This window comes from Carassius carassius, chromosome 25, assembly GCF_963082965.1.
Source record: "Carassius carassius chromosome 25, fCarCar2.1, whole genome shotgun sequence".
Classification (NCBI taxonomy): Eukaryota; Metazoa; Chordata; class Actinopteri; order Cypriniformes; family Cyprinidae; genus Carassius; species Carassius carassius.
In genome coordinates this window covers 23,107,611-23,130,467 of record NC_081779.1, presented here as the reverse complement: position 1 = coordinate 23,130,467, position 22,857 = coordinate 23,107,611, and the positions used below count along the sequence as shown (strand labels likewise).

The window sequence follows — 22,857 nt, the reverse complement described above, 5'->3', positions numbered from 1 at the left end:
ATTAATTGTTTATTTACTTTTATTTTATTTGTTTATTATTACATTTTTATATTCTAGTTTATATTTAATATTTAATGTAGTTTAATTGTATTTTATTTTGTTTATTCATTTTTATTTATATTAAAACATAACTATTTAATTTTATTAAGTAGATGTTTGTTTTTGTTTTATTTTTGATAGATAGATAGATAGATAGATAGATAGATAGATAGATAGATAGATAGATAGATAGATAGATAGATAGATAGATAGATAGATAGATTAGAAATATTAGATGAGTAGATAGATAGATAGATAGATAGATAGATAGATAGATAGATAGATAGATAGATAGATAGATAGATAGATAGATAGATAGATAGATAGATAGATAGATAGATAGATAGATAGATAGATAGGAACCACACGAGCATATTCATGATCAATATAACGCACCTGTAGGGGACGCTAATGGAGTCGACACTCCACAGTATTCACTACTAAGTGAACATGGCAAGCTTTGTGTTGCTGTCAGAGCGTTCGCTGTAGGCTTCGATGCGCCTCGTCGTGTGATTGGCTGTGGGGTCAGTGGGCGTGGTTTGAGCAGCGTTTTGTTCATATAGAGCAGGAAGCGCTCGAGCACAGAGAAACAGAGGGCTTGAGGAAATTGAGCGAAGACTGATGTAGGGTGCTAAGAGAGGACGACAGTGAGAGCTGTTTGTAGTGCTTTTTTTCGTACAGGACGGGTAGACCAAAGACAAAACACCTCTCCAAAATGCTCTGCCATGTAACTCGACCGGACGCGGTGGTGATGGAGATTGAAGTGGACGCGAAGGCGAACGGAGAGGACTGTCTGAATAAGGTAAGATGATGAATGAAACCAGCCCCGGTGTGAAATATATCTGATGTATATTATTAAACGTTTGTGAAGCGTGCATTTTATCCAATCAGCCCTAGTGCATTCCTATATAAAATAAGTGCAAATGTTGACAAACAAAAACTGTTGCCTGAGCGCGGAAATAATGAGTTCATATGAAGCACATGGAAACTTAATATCAACATCAATCTGTGAGATCGTTGTTCTCCCGCGTTTATTTAGGGTTAACATCAGTACTCGTATTTAGCATGTTATTAAAGCATTTTTAAGTCAGATTCTAGCATTTCTTTCGTTAGATCACTCAGACAAATAATCAAATGTAATGCTTTCTAAATAATAACTTTTTATTGTAAGAAAAAAAAGTTTGCATGATTATTATCAGATACTGCATGTTGTTTAAAAGTTCATGTTATCATTTTCAGAGAAAGAAACATTTGGATACTCTAAACAATAGTGCGTGCATGTGTGAAGGCATGCTGGAGGTTACTAAAGTTCATTCGCTTCAGCAGCAGATGTTTGGCCCGTGTGTGCAGATACTACACCTCCAAAATAAATTACAAAGTGAAGGGTTTTTCGACATGATGTACTTTTTAAAAATATTTTAGAGACATCTCTGTTGTCGACTTCTTTTATTCTAGCACTAATTTAGAGAACATAAAATTAGAGGAGGTGAATGTTGCGTTCACAAGACGATGTAATGAGGCTTAAATTAGATTGTGTAAGCATGTCATCTCAGGATATTTTCATGAGCTGTACTAACTCCGCCTATGGCATAGTGCACTAAAGGCGTCATTTTGCCTCACCGGACTTCAGATTGCCCTTTAAAGGAATTTTCTCTCCTGTGTTACATAACTGAGACTCTGGGGGGAGACTCTTGATAAAAAAAAAATACAAATCTAACCCATTGTTTGTTTTTGTTTGTTTCATTTTTATCTTAATTGTGCTTAATTATAAAATAAATACATTTAGCTAAGTTTATGAGTAAAGCAATTGTTCATCCACAAATAAGGATGAGTAAATGATTACAGAATTTTCATGTAAAAAAAAAATAAAAAATGTGTCCAGGCTGCTCTTTTCCACACAGTGAAAGTTGATGGGGACAAGTAAACCGATTCTAATATTTAACACAGTGTGTCTCTTTGTTGGTGGCAGGTATGTCGGAAGCTGGGAATCATTGAGGTGGATTACTTTGGGCTGCAGTTTTCTGGCAGTAAGGGAGAGAACCTGTGGCTGAACCTGAGGAACAGAATCTCCCAGCAGATGGAAAACCTCACGCCCTGCAGACTACGGCTCCGAGTAAAGTTCTTCGTGGAGCCTCACCTTATTCTGCAGGAGCAGACGAGGTACGTACTCACACAAACATGTGTATTATAAAACAATTATACATGGATATTTTTTGAGGAAGTAGTGACTGAGAGCATATCATCATCGTCTGTGAATAGAGATGTTTTTAAACTTCCGTATAAATACTGTGAGTAGATTTCAGAAGAAGAACGTCAGGAGGGGGTCGGAGCATGTGTGGGTGTATGAATGTTTTGTGTGATATTAGTGGAAGTGAAGCCATTTCTCCTCCATTCACTGTGTCTAATGTGAATTCGGTGACCGACTTGAGCTAGATCTTGTTTTTGGAGTGTGCCTGTGTTAAGATATAACTGCAAAAAATCTAGGGCATGTTACATATTAAATATTCATCTAACAATGCTGGTTTTATGAGTGTTCTTTCAGCTTCACATCAGCTGAAGTCATGTGTCTCGGGTAGAGAAAGAGCACTTTGGACAGCAGCATGTAAAGTGTTTTTGTTTTTTCTCAGTACAGTGGTTTTGTCCTGTAGTAACCCCGCTCCCTGTGGCTTACTGTAGGTGGTTGTGCTATGAGCGGCAGCAGGAAATGTGATCCCCTGCTCAAAGGCTCCTACCCACAGAGAGTGAGCTGGCAGAGTCATCACAAACTCATGCTCTTTTATTCACTGTAACACTGGAGTTTTGTTACTTTTCTTTGTCTGAGACAAATGTGGAGCACATCTTATAGGACACAAGTTCATCATTTAAACTCTAGTAACAGAATATGTGGCATTCTTGACCAAGTTATTTTCTATATATATAGCAATTTCTTGAAATGTCACTTTCTCTCGGCTGAAAAGGAAAAAAGAAGTAATACAGTTTTGCAACTATGAGTAACATAGTTGAATAGTAACAAGCAACAATGACTTGAATTCTTGTAAAGAATCAGTGTTATTAACTAAAATCATTTTTGTTGAATGCAATGGTTAAATATTAGATGAAAAGCTTTAACTTTAAAAATATAACATTTGCAGATAACTGAAATGAGCTTAAATTAAAAAAATAATATTACTAAATTGTAAAACTGCGTAGAAATGTTATAAATAAGGAAAAACTAATATAAGCAATGTTCCAACATTACTAAAACCTAAATAAAGTGAAATTACAATGAAAACTGAAAATATAAAATTATAATGGGCTATAATTAAATATAAAAATTCAGATTTATTTATTTATTTTAATAAGTACTATAAAAGTATGTAAACAACACTAAATTAACACTGGTAAGAATTCATATAAGTGTTTTAAAAAAAAATCAGAGATTCGCATTTAATTCTCAAAAGTGCAACTGCTGTTTGCTTACTAAGAAGGTTGATAAGTGATTCTGTCACTTTAGTCTTGTGGCTTTGAAAATAATAGATTTTTAAATTATATTGCGTTAGCCTGTGTACTTTTATTATAAGTCCCAGACCATAACCATTGTTACATAATTCATTATTTTTTGTGGCCAGGGACCTTCTGCTATACATTCTTGGGATTTCTACTCCTGTACATTATTTCTCAACAATTAAATTCCTTCTTTTTCCAAACTAAAATTAAAAAAATTAAAGCTTTGGAAGAGTTTCTGCATTAACAATTCAAAAATGAAATGAAGCCGTCAGTCAGCTTCCTCCCCAGAGATAAATTGACTGGGTAGTTACAATGCTTGTCATGTAAATTAACTCTATGTCAGGATGCTGGTTCCTCATATGTTTATCTCTGACAGAGGGGCACAGACAGATGTTTACCATTTTATTTATATTTTCCCCTGTCTTGTTTTTGCAGTCTCTCTCCTTGTATGATGTTATAAATATTGTCACATGCTCACTTAAATTCCATTAGCTTCAGGTTGTGTGTGGCTTTGCTGCAGTGTACCAATTTCAACCCCACAGTGAATTGTCTTACATGCTAGATTCTGCAGGCATTCCCACATCCATGCGTCCTCTAGGCAGAGTGACTCTGGCAGGGCAGTGTGCACATATATGCTGGCTTCCTGTGGTAGAGCATTGCGTTACCAGCGCAAAAGGTTGTGGGTTCAATTCCCAGGGAACACATACTGGTAAAAAAATGTGTAGCCTGAATACACTAAGTTGCTTTGGATAAAAGCGTCTGCCAAATGCATAAATGCAAATGTGCTTCCGTTTCCTTGAACGCGTCATCTTCTTGGATTAGATGGTCCTCTGGTGACTTAAGGGAAGATTGAAAGACTTTTTGGGGGTGGGGGGGACTGGTAATTAAAAGTTGCATATGTTGCGACTTCTTGATGCGGGCAGGATGGATGTCATACTCCCAGAGTTCCACATAAAATTTTATTCAAGCTGTTAAGGCACCCTGGACGGCCTTCCAAATGGACATGAAAATGGACACGGCTTACAGTGTGTGAAAGTATGAAGGCTGACGTGTTAGGAAAACCTGAGATGGCGGGGGTTGAGACTTTGTTTCTCAATCGACATCAAGATGAGATCAAAGCTTTGATCAGGCTGAGATTAAATATTTGGAAAAGAAAATTTGAGGCACATTGAATAACAATGAACACAGTCCTTGTGCCCTGTGTGTGGCAGGAGCTGTCAGTGTTCAGAATGGAACATTAACATATTGCTTACTGCACAATTTACACTTAATAATGCCTTTTTATAGAATGTGGGTAGATTCATAAACATTTCATACAGAATTATGCCATGCTGTCAAATGACTTCATTGTAGTTTTTTTTTTCTCCGCCATAATTGGCATCCAGCTATTGCAGAAAAGAGTTTTGTGTCAAAACAGCCTTAGCCAGGAGAATGTGAACAGAGGAATCCAGAAAAAGAAAAAGATATTGTTAGAATTTGGGGCCATTAAGATTTTAAAAAAAAAGTTTTTCTACATTTTTTGAAAACATTTAGATGAAATATATTATAGACTTTAAATATATTTCATTTGAAAAGAATTAACTAGTTATCATATCAGCCAGAATTTTAATATTTCTGCATTCTTTTAAAAACACAAAGTATAAAACACTGTCTTTTTTGTCAAAGTAAATGGTACAAGATTAATAGACTAATTGGAAATAGTGTTGTCCATAGCAGAATATAGATGGCTGCCTGGCATTTCTGAGTGTAATGCAGACTGCTGTCGCATGAAAACAGTCCTTTGTTCACTCTTTGGCACGGTTGTAGATTCGTGTGTGCACATGCATGCATGATGCGACCTAGCCTCCAGCTACATGGGTCATGCTCCTTAACCTTGTTTGTGCAATAACCTCTGCTCTGCTTCGACACTGCATTCCACTGCTCATCGCATTGACTGGCAGTGAGCTCTGGCATGTGTTCTCCACACACTCATACAAATGCAGCCCGAAGCCACATGGTTTTCCCCACAGAGAATTTTTAAGTGGAGTCATGTATGCACATAAAGTCTGTCATTCTCTCTCATCATTTTGTGTCTGGTACTTTTGATGTTATCTTAGAAACTGTGTTACATCCCTGTAAAGCCATTTCCAGATAACTCATGAGCAGACATTCACATTATGAACGGGTGCAAGAGGGGTTGATTCACTCTTTGCTGGAAGTTACAAAAAAGCACTGACGGAAATATGATTCAGTAACCGCATGGAATTGGTAAATCCATGGTGCTGATAGATTACCATGTTTGTGTATTATGATGTTGCTGTAACATACTTACATCAACATATAACAGCCTTTACAAGTCATTTTGCTTCTGTGGTGTGGCACATTTTTGAGGCAAATGGCTATATAATGAAAAAAGGGGCAGGACTAATATTTATCTTACAGGAATTGATTGGATCTTGAAAAAAATTGGGCATTACTGACCAAAGGTTAGTCAAGGGGTGATACATTTTTTTTTTTATGAGTGATAAATATACTTTCTGACTGCCCATAACAAAAAGCAAAACATTTGGTGTGCCTTGACAGATTTTGGAGTCATAAATGTCAGAATGAGAAAGGGCCGCGCACCGATCCCTGCTGCACCTTAGCTCCAGTTCAGGACTAGAACTCTGCTCGGGATTTCACCCATTCTCTACTTCCTTTCAATTTAATTCAATATGTGTTTTATTGGCATGGCAGTTGTAACAATGTATTGCCAAAGCACAGTGTTTGCATTGAATCTAGAACAGATGTATATGCAACAAAAACATGCATGTGTATATACAATTCAAACATGGAACAAATCAACATTTTAGAATTCTATGAGCAATTTATAATTCAATGTGGTGTGTTTGTGGGTGCATCACTGATTTGTTGACTCCTCCCTATTTTTGTGACGGGCATCATTGTATCTTGCATCTTACAGTATATCTTTACTTCCTTTCTATCTCTGTTATGTAAGATGCACTAAACGGTGCTAAAGAGCCTATAATATAAGACCAAGAGTGGGCCGAATGTAACTGCTTCTGCTCCTGTAGTCCATTATCATGACAGTTCCTCATGTTCATTAGTATAAGTGCATCTTCCAAAAATAGATCCTTATTCTTCCTCAGTGGAGAGTGCTGGTGGATGATTGCCATGTAGAAGAAACTTTACTAGTACAGCAAAAGGGATTTGGCACAAATGTTTCCAGTGTTTGCACATTTGTTTTCTGTTTTCATTCTGAGCTGGAAAAAATACTCAAACGCGGTACAGTTTAAAGATAACCACTGGCCTTGAGGGCCTAATCCTGTTTACAGAATTACTGGATCCTTTGAGGATCAGAGCCAACTGACCTCTTCTCCCAACCACAAACACTCACATGTTAAAGAAACGCCACCCCACCCCCAAAAAAAGCGTCTCGTAATCTGCCCTGCTCTAATTTCAGCATGTATAATCGGACGTGATTTTCACAATCATGTCAAGCCAAGTGTTAGCCGACATGTTTTTAAAGCTCTTTATAGCTATGCCACATTCTATCTCCGATTCAGAGACAAATGCCGCTTCGTTTGACAGAGTAAACCGACTTCTCCCCCAAAGGCAGTTACAAACAAGCAAAAACTCTGACAAAGTATTTGGAATTTTTATCATATATATATATATATATATATATATATATATATTAGCATTAGGACTGCCTATGCATAGGGCCCGGGATCTTGTGCAGCGCCCCTGTGTGTGTGTGTGTGTGTGTGTATATATATATATATATATATATATATATATATATATATATATATATATATATATATATATATATATATATATATATATATATATATATATATATATATATATATATATATATATATATATATATATATATATATATATATATATATATATATATATATATATATATATATATATTAGTCTGCAAGTGTTTGAGACAGCAGCACACATACACAATAATATTTGTATAATATATAATTGTTTAACTATGTATGTATGGTTGATGTTTTTTGTTATTATGTGGGGAAAAAAAAGGTCATTAGTGAGTAGTCAGCACTCCGCTATGGTTCCATGCCATGCTCATGATTACGCCGTAGCTAGTCTTTATGGCGTGCAATGCGTGCCAGGCTTGTGTAAAGATGCCTGTTTTGTTTTGGAGAGCTGGAGTGTTAAGCCTTCTCATCAGGACTGAAGGATCCTGAAATTATGGAAAATGCACCATTAGCAGAGGCACAGCACACTTTAAATAAGAGAAGGGCTCTTTTAAACATTAATCTGTGCACTGGTTTAGCTTCAGCCCATTGGGAAGAGCAGCGAATAATGTTTATATGATAAGTGAACATACTCTTACCCTGGTCATTTGGTACTCGTTCAGAAACATACACCATGCTCTCATACTTGCAACACCTCTGGTTTTCTTTACGCCTGAAAATATGCAAAACATGCTGCTGTGATCTCAGGTCTTGTTTTCTTCACAGTCAGGGCCCTGGGTGTTGTCAGCAGGAACTGGTGAGTGGGTGCTATTCAGGGTCAACGTGAGCATGAACTGACAACTGCAGAGACAAACCTCTTGCCCTACATCCAATCCTAACAACAAAGCCACCAGCAATCCCAGAAAGATCCTGATTACCTCTTTACGGCAGGAAGACTGTAGGGCCTTTTGCACCGCTTTAGTTCCAGAACTACATGTACTGGGACGATTTTGTGCGAACTATTTCCCAGTAGCATTTAAAGGGTTGCATTCCAGTTGACAGCGACGTTATTTGTGCGTGGTGTTCAACAATGTTAATAAAGAACAACTTAACAACAGGAGGATGGAGGATGCTGTGATCGGAGCTGTGTTTTTGTTGTCTCTTGTGGGTTTCACAATAATGGACATGGAATGTCGACGTATACGTAAAGTGATGAAAAATACGGAAAGGAGGGATCTCCAATGACAACTAGCAGCGCTACATTTGCTATGAGTCTAGGGCTGCAACTAACGATTATTTTGATAATCGATTAATCTGTCGATTGTTTTTACGATTAATCGATTAATTGGTTTATGTACTTATTAGTTTTTTCCATTTTCCCCCCAAGTAAATTATTAATAAAGGGTCTTTATCATTCAGCATAGATTTTTAAGAGACTTTAACCATTTTGCATTGTCATATCCTCATCAAAAATATACCTGGAGTTGTTTTATGTGTTAGTGATCCTTTGTTGAACTCTTCTGCAATAAAAACACTGACCCATACTCTAGCAAATTTCACAAGGAGATTTCAAATAATGTTTTCACCATGGCAGTCCTTAGAGCTCCTAAAGTAGTTTAACATCCCGAACGAAGCTTATTAAGGAATCTTTCAGAACATATTTTCACGAAGAATAAGGATAAAACAGAATAAGATTGCAGTGCGTTGTATTTTATTATTTACTGGGAAACCGCTTTATAGCTTATGCTGTGAAATTGTAAACAATCCTTCGAATAAAGTGGCATGAAACCTGAATGGAACTCACAATTTAAAGTAAAATCCATCAGAAGGTTTTCCAGAAAAAAAAAAAATCGGACACACACAAAAAACCTGCTGTGTGAAAAAGAGCAGTGAATACTTAGGAAAAAAAAGTGCATTTCAAATATCTTTAAACATTTACCTCTCTCATTCAATCATAATTAGGCTGCACGACTGAATTTTGAACTGGTAAACGACAAACTGATCACAGAACATGTTTGTAAAGCTTTAAATGTTAACTGTTAAAAAGCAATGTTATCAGCTTTTACGACTAAACATTTGCAAACAACATTGTACTGGAGAATCTGCACAAATAAAAGTCTTAGGGGCCGTTCACATATCGCGCCTAAAAACGCGTGGAAAACGCTAGGCGCACCGCTTTCTCCTCCTTTCCAAAGCGCTCGCACAGAAGCGCCCCTGAGGCATCTGCCTTTGCTAAGCAACCATGACGTGCTCTCTCCTTGAAGACGCGAAAATTTCAGCAAAGGATAAATGGATTTGCAGCTCTAAAAATTGCTTGCAGTAGCTCTGCTACTAAATTTATTTCAAAATGGAAATCCATATACAACTATGATCAGCTGTTCCTTCATCTTGGCTGAGCTTTAAACGTTGTTACGGGAAAGGATGAAGCTGATTATTTAGTTCTTGTCACATGACCTGCGGTGCGCTTGCCGCATTCTGAAAAGTTGAAATGTTTTTAACTCGATGCTGTGTGGACCCGTCTGGAAAAACGGTGCGTCGCTTCCATTATGAGCGCGCATACTGCGCGCCTACATTGGAAATAATGAACATGAGCGCGCAAAAGACGCGATATGTGAACGGCCTCTTAAACAGTTCAGTAGTGCAAAGTTTACAGGTTAATTTTCTTTTTTGAAGGCTCAAAGTACTCCCACATCCCGCTGAATGCTGCAGAGAAGCTGTTCGGGAAGCACGTGACATAAAACGAGGCCAGCTATTGGCTATTCGCTAGTTCTCCTGTTGTACTGGCTGAGTAAAACCTCCGGTGGCTCATTACTGCCACACTTTGGTCACCGCAGATTTGAAATATGCACGAAATGAGCCGCTTACGGCAAATAAGTTATTTAGCAACGAATCGATGACTAAATTAGTTGACAACTATTTTAATAATCGATTTTAATCGATTTTAATCGATTAAATCGATTCGTTGTTTCAGCTCTATATGAGTCCCTGCACTTCAGCGTCCATATATTTATCACTGTTCATTATACTTGCGAAATAAGTTGACCCAATGTTTACGGTGTGTTACACAGCGTTTTAAATCATGGTGGGTGATGCCGTTTTCAAATGCCTCTGGCCAATCAATGTCTACTTGCATCACGGGTAGTACCAGTTGTGCTGGTTGGACCTCGCTCCGGAGTAAGAACTAATCTGGCGGTGCGAAAACACCCAAATGTGGGTAGTTCCACAATTAGTTCTGGTACTATGAAAAGGTTCTGGCGGTGCGAGAAGGCCCTTATGATGCACAAGATCCTCCTGAAGCTTCAAATATGGACCACAAAACAGAAGCCTTAGCTTTGCGTATAACACACATGTATTTAATAGTTTAGTAAAACTAAAAAGGGTGACTGTGTGCCGTTCCTCAGTAAAGTCATATTTCTGCTTCAATGAAAAATTACTTTTATTTCTAAGGCATAATAATTAACAGTATATGCATTCATATGCAAACCTGAGGTGTGAAATTCAGTTTTGAGCATGCATCTTCCCCTTTTTCTCTTGATTTAATGGCCATTTTATGAATTAAAGCACTAGACCTCTATTGTCCTATGTGCTTCGATGATTGCAGAACCGGTTTAACCACAAATGTGGATGAACTATAGTAACTTGCACCTCTGAGCTCAGTGTGAATTACTCAGAAATGATATTGGGTTGTCTCCGCATTCAACTTTGTGAGTTTTTCCAGCCTACGGCATTATTACCCATTTATGCAGAATGCATCACTTACCAGAGGCAGTTGCTCACAATGCATGTCTTTGTTTGAGTACCCAATTTTATCTGTATTTACTTATCTGCTTGTTTGGGCGAATGATGATTAACAGTGTGGGTTCGCGAGGAGGCGTTTACCTGTGATGCATGGAGCTGGTGGCAGGGTTTATTAGAGTTCGTTGACTGCGAGTAACCCCCACCACATGGCAATGTTATTTGATTACTGTAACTCTGAAACCACATTGTTTCAAAGGGCGCCTGCAAAGAATGAAACTCCTATGCGGATTGGCCACTTTGTTGCTGTCTCCGGGCAGAAGCTTTTCATTTCTGCGCCCCTGAAAAAAAAGCTGAAGAATTCTAAATTAACTCTGTTATTTTACATTTAGTGCAAGATTCAGCTTGTAAGACTCTCGTTCTCTCTCTTTGCATGTGTGAGAAACACAGCACTCTAAGCAAAGTGACGGTGAGTCATGCGCATTCAAACTAGAGTTCATGGTGTGTCAAATACAGGTATACAGATCGCTTGACAGAGAGCGAAACCTAAGCATTCAGTCAGAGTGTTCAGTGAGTTAAGATATATCCGTGTTAAACTTGTAATTAGCCTCTAACACACACACTGGCGATTAAATACTAAGAATTTATTAGCCAATGACTAACTATTGACATTTAGTTGCATAAGACCGTGATGTACTCTCAATGTAGAGGTTTGTCTATATAAAATGAACGCTTGACCTTGTGCACACAGACATTCAGTATTCACTTTCACTTTGCTGGAAGAGCTATAAAGTGAAGTGAGAGTGAGTGGGGCCCATCTGTGGCCCCCAGACCCCCTCTCGTGCCCACTAATCTGATAGCATTGAGAATTTAGACTCCACCACAACCAGCTATTCACAGCTGCTAATAGCTGATAAAGTCATGGTACTCTTGTGTTTGTCTCTGACGAGTGGCTGTATCGTGTTTCTAAGATTAGTCTTGTAACGTTCATGACTGAACCGGCGCTGCTTGTTCGTCCCAGAGTATCTGGAGTTTGACCGCTAGTAACCTCTCTCTCTCTGCCTCCTTTGTTTTGCCTGCCAGGTAATTCATCACATGAATCTGATGTCATCACAGGGAAGTGGCTTGTCAGTCCGGGCGAGACTCCCTTTGTCAAACAGCAAGTCTTGTTTATTTGTCTGCCCTATGAATCCACCTCAATCTTTCATTCTCCACCATTTTTCTAGTGTCTTTTTTCATCCAAAGTCAATGTTTATCAGCCTGGGGCGTTTATCAGCAACATTGTGCGAACTGTTATGCTGGTGTTTGTTTTCCTAAAGAGCCTTCGCCTGGGTGCAGAGCAGGAGTATCACCCAGCCTGTTTTTGGTGTTCCCATGCTCCTCTGTTGGCTGGGGGAACAGAGGTTCACTGGGGGAAACATCAGTTCTGTTTGGTCTCCAAACTTAGTCTTGGGGGACTTGCAAAATTTGACATGTAGTGGACATAAGTAGATATTAGGGTATGGGGACATAAGGGCTTTGGGTCAGATATACATAAGCCTGAAGGAGCCCGAGCTGTTAGTACAAGACAACTGAGAGTTTAGGGAGTAATTTACCCATGATGCAGTTAAACGGGTTTGTAAAGAACCATAGGAGCAGATGAACAGCTGATACAGTTCACGAAGCTTCAACTTGTTTTTCCCTGTTCAAAACGTATGATAGCATGTTTATATATATATATAAATAAATATATATATATATAAATATATATATAAATATATATATATATATATATATATATATATATATATATATATATATATATATATATATATATATATATATATATATATATATATATACCAATTTTATTCATTTATATTATATATATATATATTTATATATATTTATATATATAATATATTATATATATTTATATATATTATATATATTTATATATATATAATATAAATGAATAAAATTGGTACTTGTACTTAATATTTAATAATAAACAATGTTATTAGCAATTTATAATTAACACTAATAGTAAAATTAATCGTAATTTTTTTTACATTTTCTATATATATATTTTTTTACTCGTGCACAATTAAGACATACAAACTTTTTTTTATTTTATTTTTATTTTTTTATATATTTTTGTTCTAGTTTTCAACCAAATTTTCCAGTCCAAGTCTCTTCTAACAATCATTTATTGACTGTTGATGACAGAAATAATTGTGCTTTGCAAAATACCTTGTTCACCATTATGGTGCAATTTAAATTCTTTCTATCTGTACATTCGATCTGAACAGGAAGAATTCCGACACTTCGTCAAGGTGAAAAACATTCCCTTAGAGAGAATTAATCAATAGGAAAAACAAGATAAGTCCATAAAAAGACCGAGTTCGCATGGCTGCAAGCCTGGTTTATGTGACTTTAAAGTCAAGTTTTATTCTTGGACTTCTCCTGTCATTGATCAATAAAAAAACAAATACAGACAGTCCCACAGACAGCTGAAAAGAGACCGGTCCTCAGTCAAACTCACAGTAAGCCCTACTGAATTACAGCTACAGGGATTTATGTCAGCTTTATGTCAGCAGTGAGTAGTGAGTGTGGTTTCCATGCTTTGTATGAGACTGCATGCTTATCGTTTAATAACACACCGACATGTTCTGCGTTAAGAGCCGTATAACCACAAGGACAACAGATACGAGAGATAAGACCGAGACGGGAGCAAAAGTCAAACCAATTCACACACACACAAATGCAATTGCAAAGTTCTTCTGTTTGGTTTTTGAAGTGAAAGTGACCATTTGGAATGGAAACCGTCATTTCTGCTTTTCCTTTGACCTTTTGTTATTTTCAATTGATTTCAGGCCATATCTGGTTCTCTCTGTTCCTTTTTAAAGAGTCAGTTCAACTAAAATGATCTCCATTCATGGATCATACTACAATGCTAGTTGGATCCAGCACATGAGAGCATATGCGAGATGTGTGTTTGTAATGCTGGTTCCCAGTGGCCTGTTTCAGTCTGCATGGATCACTCTCACGGTACTGTTCTGTACCAGCAGCCACCGGTTTCCACTCGTAACTAACGCTCTCATTTTCTTTGTCTTTCTCTTCTGCTCTACAGACACCTGTTTTTTATGCATGTGAAAGAGGATCTGCATCGTGGACATCTGCGGATGTGCTCCGAACAGGCCGAAGAGCTCAGCTCTCTCCTGGCCCAGGCAGAGTTTGGGGACTATAACCAGAACACAGCCAAGTACTGGTACACTGAACTCTGTGCCACAGAGCCCAACCAAGCCATCATCAACAGGTACACAAACTAAATGTCACTATTATATCGATGACCTTCAACTTGTGTGTGTTTTTAATCATGCTTTTACAAAAACATTAAGTGAGTGTTCTGGGTTTAATAAGTTAAGCCGTATTGTCAGAAATGACACACATCTGCTGTGGTAATCAACATTGTCAAAAATGGTGTTCGAGTTTGTCTTTCTTGTATTGAACCTGGGACTTTCCTTTCTAGAGCTGATAATTTAGTTTATCAATTTTATAAATCAATTAGAGAGAATAAAGACTGAGGTCACCTGATGTGGTGCAATATTTTTCTGTTCATATATAATTGAGGAGATTCATAGACTTACTTTAAAGCCAATACGTTTATACACTTAAAACTTTGTATTTGAAAGAAGTCTCTTATGCTAACCAAGGCTGCATTTATTTGATCAAAAATATTTATTTGAATATATTTCAAAATGTATTCCTGTGATGCAAACCTGTTTTTTTTTTCTTTGTTTTTTGTTTTTTACCATCATTACTCCAAATTCTTCAGAAATCATTCTATTATGCGGAAACATTTATTATCAATGTTAAAAGAGTTTTTGTGGAACGTGTGCTGCAGTTCTTTCAGGATTCTGTGACGGAAAAAGTTCAAAAGAACAACATTTATTCGAAATATAAATTTTTGTAAAACTGCATCACTTTGGATCAATTTAATGTGTCCTTGCAGAAGAAAAGTGTTCATTTCTTTAAAAAATATTACTGACCCCAGACTTTTTGAATGGTGGTGTACTTTATCTGATAAAATATAAATTGTGAATGTAAGGGCATGTAGTATAAATATGAACTGCAAATGTGAAAGCATGTTGTCATGCAGTGAGTATGAACACATTCCCAACGGTTTACACACGCACACATTAGCGTGCACCGGTTTTGGTGGCTAGATTGCATGGCTGATATTAATTCCACTGGGTTGCAGTTCTGATTATGAGATGTAAACGCATCGGTTACGAACGCAATACAATGTTTAAAATAAAAGTGAAACTAAAAAGCTAAATCTAAAAAGATCCCACAAACTGCCACCCAGATAAGTGTACTTTCTCTGGTGTAAAGGTTGTTCTGACCCTCAGATACACTTTTAAACTGGTTGTTTGGCGTTTAGGCGATTACTTGCGGGCCCAAGTCAAGGGAGCTGAGCTGTAATCTGTGCGCTCTTGTGAACATCTTATCCAGAGCTGTGTGGCTGTAAACAAAGCACTCCTAATGCGGTTTGACTAATCACACTGCTCCTTTTATAGAGTTCTGTTCAGACTCTTTGGCTTGTTTGGGTTAGATAACAGAGGACCTAATCAGCTACAATCAAAGAGGATTAATGAAATCTGTCTGTAGTGATTAATCATCACTGTCACTGAATCAAATTAAGACTAATGCCTACAAGAAGAAAATCAAAGAGCTTCATACAGGGGAACATGAAACCATGGACTTTGGCAGTGATTGACATGTCTTACTTGTTTGTGCACAGTAGCATACTAGCATTGCCCATGTTAACATTGTCTTTTATAATTATCAACCAGTCTGTTTTATATGCAGATACTGACAGCAGATATTGTATTGTATTATGGCTAATGGTTTATTGTTTAAACTGGAGACAAGTAATTATCTCATAACAGTATTTACAATATAATATATATATTATAATGTGTTTATTTATTATTATTAGTCTGATTTGGCAGATACTGGAATTGTTTTTTTTTTGTTGTTTTTTTTTAATTATCTTGAATTTAGTATAATTTAGATTAATTTTTAATTTTAATATAATTGTAATAAGTAGTTTTACATTTAATTGAACAATTTCTGTTGTTGTTTGTAGACATGTTAAGTTAAATGCCTTCATACACTTTGAGCCATCATATCTGTTGCCAGCCATAATAAACATGATTAGAAATTTTTAGCATAGTCACTTTTTTTTTTTTTTTTTTTTTTTCATTGAAATGCCCAAGCAATGTCAAAGTATTTCTGTATAATTGCCTCCCAGAACTGTCTTAACACAACTGTGTTCCCACGCATGTTTTATCTGCACGCTTTATTAAATATGAAAATTATTATATTCAGTTGCTTACTGATATGTAGTGCCACTTTATCAGGAAGTGACCGTTTTGTTCTCTTTGACTCATTGGATGGAAACTGTGCTTATTTGCAAATGTTTTATGCGATACTCTTAATTTTGCGCGTAAGTTAAATTTGCTACTTTGGATGGAGACCCAGCTAATGTCTCTCTTGTTCTTTTGGCAGTATCATATCCAAGCACAAGGCTCTGGAGGGTCTGAGCCAGGCGTCGGTGGAGTACCAGGCCCTGCAGCTGGTGTCATCTCTGGAGCATTATGGGGTGGAGTGGCACTGGGTGCGGGACGCTGAAGGACAGAGGTTGGCCTTCGGAGTGGGACCAGATGGCATCGCTATCTGCCGAGAGGACTTCAGCCTGGTTAACAGGTTAGGCACAGCTTGGAGTGCTCTTGATGGCGTAACTGTCATAAAATCACATCCCAGAATCAGCCGTGTAACCTTAAATAAATTTGTGCCATCGCTGCCTTTTAGTAATGCGCCATATTTTCCGTTCATTTCAGGATATCTTATCCTATAATACAAATTGCCACGCAATCAGGGAAGAGCGTGTACTTGACGATCACCAAGGAAACCGGCGACAATGTGGTCCTGCTGTTCAAGTTAATCAGTAATCGAGCAGCCAGCGGTCTGTATCGGGCCATCACAGAGACGCACGCCTTTTACAGGTGAGACACCATAAAACCCCTCAGTCAGCACAGTGATGCATCATTATTATGTGCATCATGTGCAGTCAAGCAGCTCTGCCAGTAACCATTCTGAAATGTATAAATAAAATTAAAAAAATCCATGAATAAAATCCAATCAAAATTAAATCGATAATGGATGGATTAATTAATCCTATTTTAATAATTTAGTAGGCCAGTGGTTTTCAACCTGTTTTAGTGTTAATTAGTGTTTAGTGTTAATTACTATTAAAAGAAATAATAATATTGTTAATATATGTAAAAATGTTTAAGTCATAACACAATAACATCATTTCATTGATATAATTAAATAACAAAAAATAAATATTAAACTGTAACTTTGCTTCCACTATTCTGGCTCGCTGATTGGTTTAAGAATAAACCACCAATTAATATTTTTGCTGCATATGCTACAGAACAACAAACTCAAACATGCATAAATGGCTGTCAACATGTTCCCTGACTGCTTGCTCCGCTGACTGTCTACCCGCTGCCGAGCTCTGCCTGGATCTGGTTTTCCCGTTTTGCTGAGCGGTGCCAGCCCGAGTTATTTTCTATTCTGTAATCCGGACGAGAGCAGCGTGTATCTGAGCAAGCACGTCTGGTTTTGTGACAGAGCAAAGGAAATCTGCGTGCGAACAGAGGGATTCGCGCTCGTGCATTATTTTAATGTGCTTTCACGTTACAATAACGTGCTTTCATGTTACAATAACGTGCTCTCGCTGCTGCTTCTGCAACGCCTACACATACTCTATACGCACTGCAAACGGAGTACACGTGAACCTGTATAATATATAACAAATCTATTTCAACACTGGAGGCACCGCTACAATTGAGCTCTATGAACAATGCATGGCAAAAAAGAAAAAAAAGTCCCTGGACACGGGATTTATATATTTTTGCCATAAGCCCTAGTTCAGGGGTGCCCAACCCTGCTCCTGGCGATCGACTGTCCTGCAAAGTTTGGCTCCAACCCTAATCAAACACACCTGCCTTTAATTTTTAAGTGAGCCTGAATACCTTAATTAGTTGCTTCAGGTGTGTTTGATTAGGATTGGAGCTAAACTTTGCAGGACAGTCGATTGCCAGGAGCACGGTTGGGCACCCCTGCCCTAGTTCATTCAATAAATACAGTTAACAATCCAGCTTCTGAGTACTAAGTTATTAACCCAACAATAGCTGGGTCAGTTAATTTTTTTGCAGTGGGCCGCGCAAACATATGTGTTTGGTTGTGTGGGCCGCGAGTTGAAAAAGGTTGGGAAAGTAAGCCTTTTTTGCATATGCCTATCTAAAGGGTTAATGGTCCCACCTAGTGATCAACTGTAAAAATAACAAATTTTACCTCTTCCCAAAAGGGAAAACCACAAATAAAAATCAAGAATGCATGATTATATGGTGTCATGGCTTTGCAATCAAAAAATGTCGTTATAATGGAAGTCAATGGGGCAAAAACAGCCACCAACAACAAATGAGGGAGAAAAAATTTAAATCTAATGCTGCACAAAAATTAACAATGCATCAAAGCCAATCTTGTTACTAATCTTTGAAATGCCCAAGACTGTGATAAAAGGTAAAAAAATATCCAGTCCACAATCACTTTTTATATTGAAAATATGTAATTTTGTGTGGTTTTTTTTTCCCCCAAATCAGTGACATCATTTATGAACTTGGTAATTAAAGAGTTAAAATCTTGGAATTTTTTTAAACATTTGGTAGTTTTGATCAGGACTGAGGTTGATTTTAACAGATTTATGCAAAAAAAAATGAAAAATATTTATCTGATACATTTTTACAGCAGTTTAATTTAGATGTTTTCATCCACGAACATAACGAAAGGTTAGTGAATTTGCCCACAGTGTACCGTTGAGTTTTTGAAAAATTTCAAAGCATTTTCCCAAAATATGGGTCAAAATAAGATTTGTCACCAAAAATCATTCCATTAGCTCAAACACAGAGAAAGTTGTGACCAAAATAAGACTCAACTTTACCCCCTAGTGGACAAAAACGTCCCCAACAACGCATAAGGGTTAAAATGTAGCTGTTATACAACCTTGCATCATTACACTGAACTTTAATCAGACGCAGAGCAATGTTATCTGCTGTGTAAAGACTCTAGACAGCCTGGTAATAGAACCGATTTCACCGGTTTAAATGTGTGTTAGTTTGTGAGGTGCTGTTTCTTCAGCTCTCGATAAGAGATCATATTGCCAAGATGCTGGAGAACAGCTGCTGCTCTCTACCCTTGAACTCTTAACAAGCTGCAACATCCTTCATTTTCACATCTACAGCACCTTTCCAGCAGCCCATCATCTCTGATGGATAATGGATGGTTTGAGCTGCTGTGTGGCAAAGATGCCGAGCAGATAATGTGCTAATGTGTGATAATGCAGTCTTGCTCACCGATCACTCTTGTTTTTGTCTGCAGGTGCGACACTGTAACAAACGCCGTCATGATGCAATACAGCCGTGATTTCAAGGGTCACCTGGCTTCACTTTTCCTTAATGAGAACATCAACCTGGGCAAGAAGTATGTATTCGACATCCGGCGGACCTCCAAGGAGGTGTACGACTACGCCAGACGCGCGCTGTATAACGCTGGTATCGTGGACATGATGTCGAGGCCAGGGGAGCACACTCCGTCGTCCCGATCGCCGTCCCATGACCAGGAGGGGGCGCTGGACTGCGGGGGCTGCCAGCAGAGCCGGCTGCTGCAGGAGAAGCTGCAGAAACTGCGGGAAGCGCTACTGTGCATGCTGTGCTGCGAGGAAGAGATCGACGCTGCCTTCTGCCCCTGCGGTCACATGGTGTGCTGCCAGAACTGTGCTGAACAGCTGCAGGTCAGAGAACATTCAGGTTTCAGTAGATTTGACCAAACATTGTGTCAAATGTCAGGGTGTTAAAAGGGTCTTGATATAATAAGGAAGTGGCTTGGCATAATCTTTTAGTATTACTTCTTAAAATATATGTTTTAATAAAACTTTAAGATATCCATTTTTAGGAAGTCATTTTATCAAATTAAAGTCATGTGGTGCAACCACGTCAGAATTGAAACGACATCAAATATCAGAACTTCAACATTTTATGATAGATGAGGCTAGTTCAGGTTGCAAAATTTCATGTGATGTGACTCCCCAAAAGCATATTTGAATTTATGATGATAATAATAATAATTAATATAATCAATTTATGAGTTAATTTATTATTTGTTTAAAAAAAAATAAAAAAAATTTGATTTAATGATGTCTGGATTCACATGCAGTGTTTAGTATTTTGTATTGTAGTATTTATTAATAATTTGAATTAGCTTTTATTTTTATACTTTCTAGTATCCATTTAAAAAGCTTTAATTTATTTTTATTTCCATTTTAGTCGTTTTAGTGTTTTAATATAATTGCCAAGGCAACATTTCTAAACATTTTATACATTTATTTTCATATAATATTTATATTTTGTTATTTAAATTACTGAACTCAGTTTTTAATAGTTTTAGATGTATGTATTTATTTATTTATTAATTTATTATGCTGGAAATGTAATAAAATGTTTAGAAATGAAATAACTATGTAATAATGCTTAGTTTTGTATAATCCAATGAATTAAATACTTCAATTATTTTCTCTTTTAATTTAGAATTTTATGGAAATAAACCAAAAGACTTATTCGTAATTAAAGGACAAGTACAAAATGACTGCACTTTAACATCACAAAAATAAGCAAAGCTCTAAATATGTAAAGGTCGTTCCAGTAAAATGTCAACGCTGCATCATATCACAGGCCTTACAGACTTGTTTGAGACGTGTTCCTTTAGCACATTTCTTTATTGCACTCGTATTTAAATAACAGAAAACTTGCTGTGCAAATACATCTAGCGTGATATAAGCAGTAAGCAAAATCTCTTCTATTGACACTTGTGCTGTGCACAGCATATGCCACCGGCGACTCGCATGACCGGCAGTATCGCAGTATTCCTAGCACGTTACTGTGGTGGATGCAGACTAATGGCGTCTCTTTTTGTCTCTGTACAGTCATGCCCAGTGTGTCGTTCAGAGGTGGAACACGTCCAGCACGTCTACTTGCCTACGTGCACCAGTCTGCTCAACCTGACCATCGGCGGGGGACACAACAGCCCCGAACCCATCCACCGAGGCATGGCCTCCCACACCTGCACTACCAACAACGACTACAACACCACAGAGAAGATCTACCAAAACTGAGCCTTCCCGCCTCTCTTCCACAGGACTTTGAGTTCAGTTAACACCGCGCCGGTTGGGTTCTCCTCAAAGAACTGATGTTTTTGAAACCATTGAGGAGCTCTATTAATGTTTGTCTCTTAAATGAATTGTATCAGTTGATCTGATAAATGTACTTTTTTATTTTATTTTCTATGCACCGCAGCATGCAGAACGTTTGAACTGATATTTTTGCCTCATAACCTGCACAAATCTGTATGCCCTGAGGAACTACCTTTTCTTTCCTTAATGTAATTTTACGTTTTGCTTTTAATATGCAGCGTCCACTTTAAGTATATTTCTTTTGCAGTGGATTTGAGTTTGTTTTAGGTTTGTTTTGAGGTTTTTATAGTTTCCATGCCAGTGAAGAGGTATTTATGGCGAGGGGCACGAACCCTTGCAGCACTTTGAGTAGAGAGGAAGTTGTCAAACTACTAATCTTCCATTCATCTGTAGATTCACAGCTTCCATAATGTGACTGGCAAACACTGCTTGAGGCCCAGAGGTTTATGCTTTCTAAAGCTTTTATTCCACAGTTATGGTCTACCTGTGATTTGCTTAAAGGGTACTGAATGGTCTGTCAGTGCAATGCTCACCGTTTTAAGAGATTTTGACCTTTTTATGCTTTTTTTGTTGTTGTTTTTGTTTGTTTTTTGTGGAAGATATGTGAGTTTTCTAAAGAAAGGCAAAAAAAAAAAAAAGATCTAATCGACACTGTCACTTTAATCAAGAGTTTCCCGAGTGTATTGTTCCTAGGGGTTTGCCTTAATGTAGCAGCAACACGTGTGTTTGATATGCATTCTTTTCTTTGCACAGACTATTATTGAGAGATGAAGAGGATCATTTTCTTTACTGCTGACATCTGCTATCGAGCAGTCACAGCAGGGGTTATTTTTTCAATTTGTACAAGTAGGATTTGTTTCTGTTTGTTTGAAGCAAAAACTATGCTCTGTAAATATAGAAATAACTCTGTCTTTTATATTTCTTTGAACGAGAGGAATTAATAAAGCTGTTTTTTTTTTAACTAACGTGTGTGTGTGTGTGTGTGTGTGTACATGTTTGTTAAACAAAGTGTCCTAGTTTCCTGCTTTGTTTTTCTCACTTTAATATGGTAGGGCCCGGAAATATGCTAGTAATAAATTTACTTGGGTAAATTTACAAACTGCAAGTTAAGTTCTAAAACGTGACCTCTGACCCTCCCAAAGCACACAAATTCCAAAAAGAGATGTTTTTTTTTTTTTTTTTTTGTATCTACGTCCATTACATTACATATTACATGTTTACTATTGTCTTTTTTTTCACAAAACATAAATTCAGCTTTTAATTTTTTTTTTTTAAGGAATTAAAATATATTCTTTGAAACTGTCAAATATATTTGAACAAAATAACACCATAAAGTCATTTGACCTCATTTGTTATTTAAATTTTAAAATGTTGATTTTGGTTTTGAACAAATCAAAGTCTTTAAACATTAGATTTCAAATAGTATAACCCCAAGAAAATCTCATGATAGTCATGGTTCAAAGTAAACCTTTTTAAATGTGTGGGTCAAAGACAAAACCCTTTTTGTTATCCGCATCAAATTAAGTTTGACAAAGA

The 22,857-nt window shown here is 37.2% G+C and overlaps 1 protein-coding gene across 1 annotated transcript; it reads left to right on the top strand.

Annotated features, from left to right (window-relative positions):
• Nucleotides 1-588: 588 nt before the first annotated feature.
• Nucleotides 589-22,276, top strand: LOC132104441 (E3 ubiquitin-protein ligase MYLIP-A-like). The gene is made up of 8 exons (XM_059509918.1): nt 589-841; nt 2,009-2,199; nt 14,071-14,256; nt 16,515-16,712; nt 16,847-17,011; nt 19,455-19,866; nt 21,055-21,268; nt 21,316-22,276. Exons 1-7 carry the CDS (start codon nt 755-757, stop codon nt 21,241-21,243), a joined length of 1,428 nt encoding a protein of 475 aa, XP_059365901.1. The 5' UTR covers nt 589-754; the 3' UTR covers nt 21,244-21,268; nt 21,316-22,276.
• The last annotated feature ends 581 nt before the right edge of the window (nt 22,277-22,857 follow it).

What these genes read in the sequence shown, in the direction of transcription:
- LOC132104441 (XM_059509918.1), top strand. Translation starts at nt 755, where the DNA reads ATGCTCTGCCATGTAACTCGACCGGACGCGGTGGTGATGGAGATTGAA. An exon ending in AACCAAGCCATCATCAACAG is followed by an intron (nt 14,257 to 16,514) that starts GTACACAAACTA and finishes TTCTTTTGGCAG; the next exon opens with TATCATATCCAAGCACAAGG. An exon ending in GACTTCAGCCTGGTTAACAG is followed by an intron (nt 16,713 to 16,846) that starts GTTAGGCACAGC and finishes CGTTCATTTCAG; the next exon opens with GATATCTTATCCTATAATAC.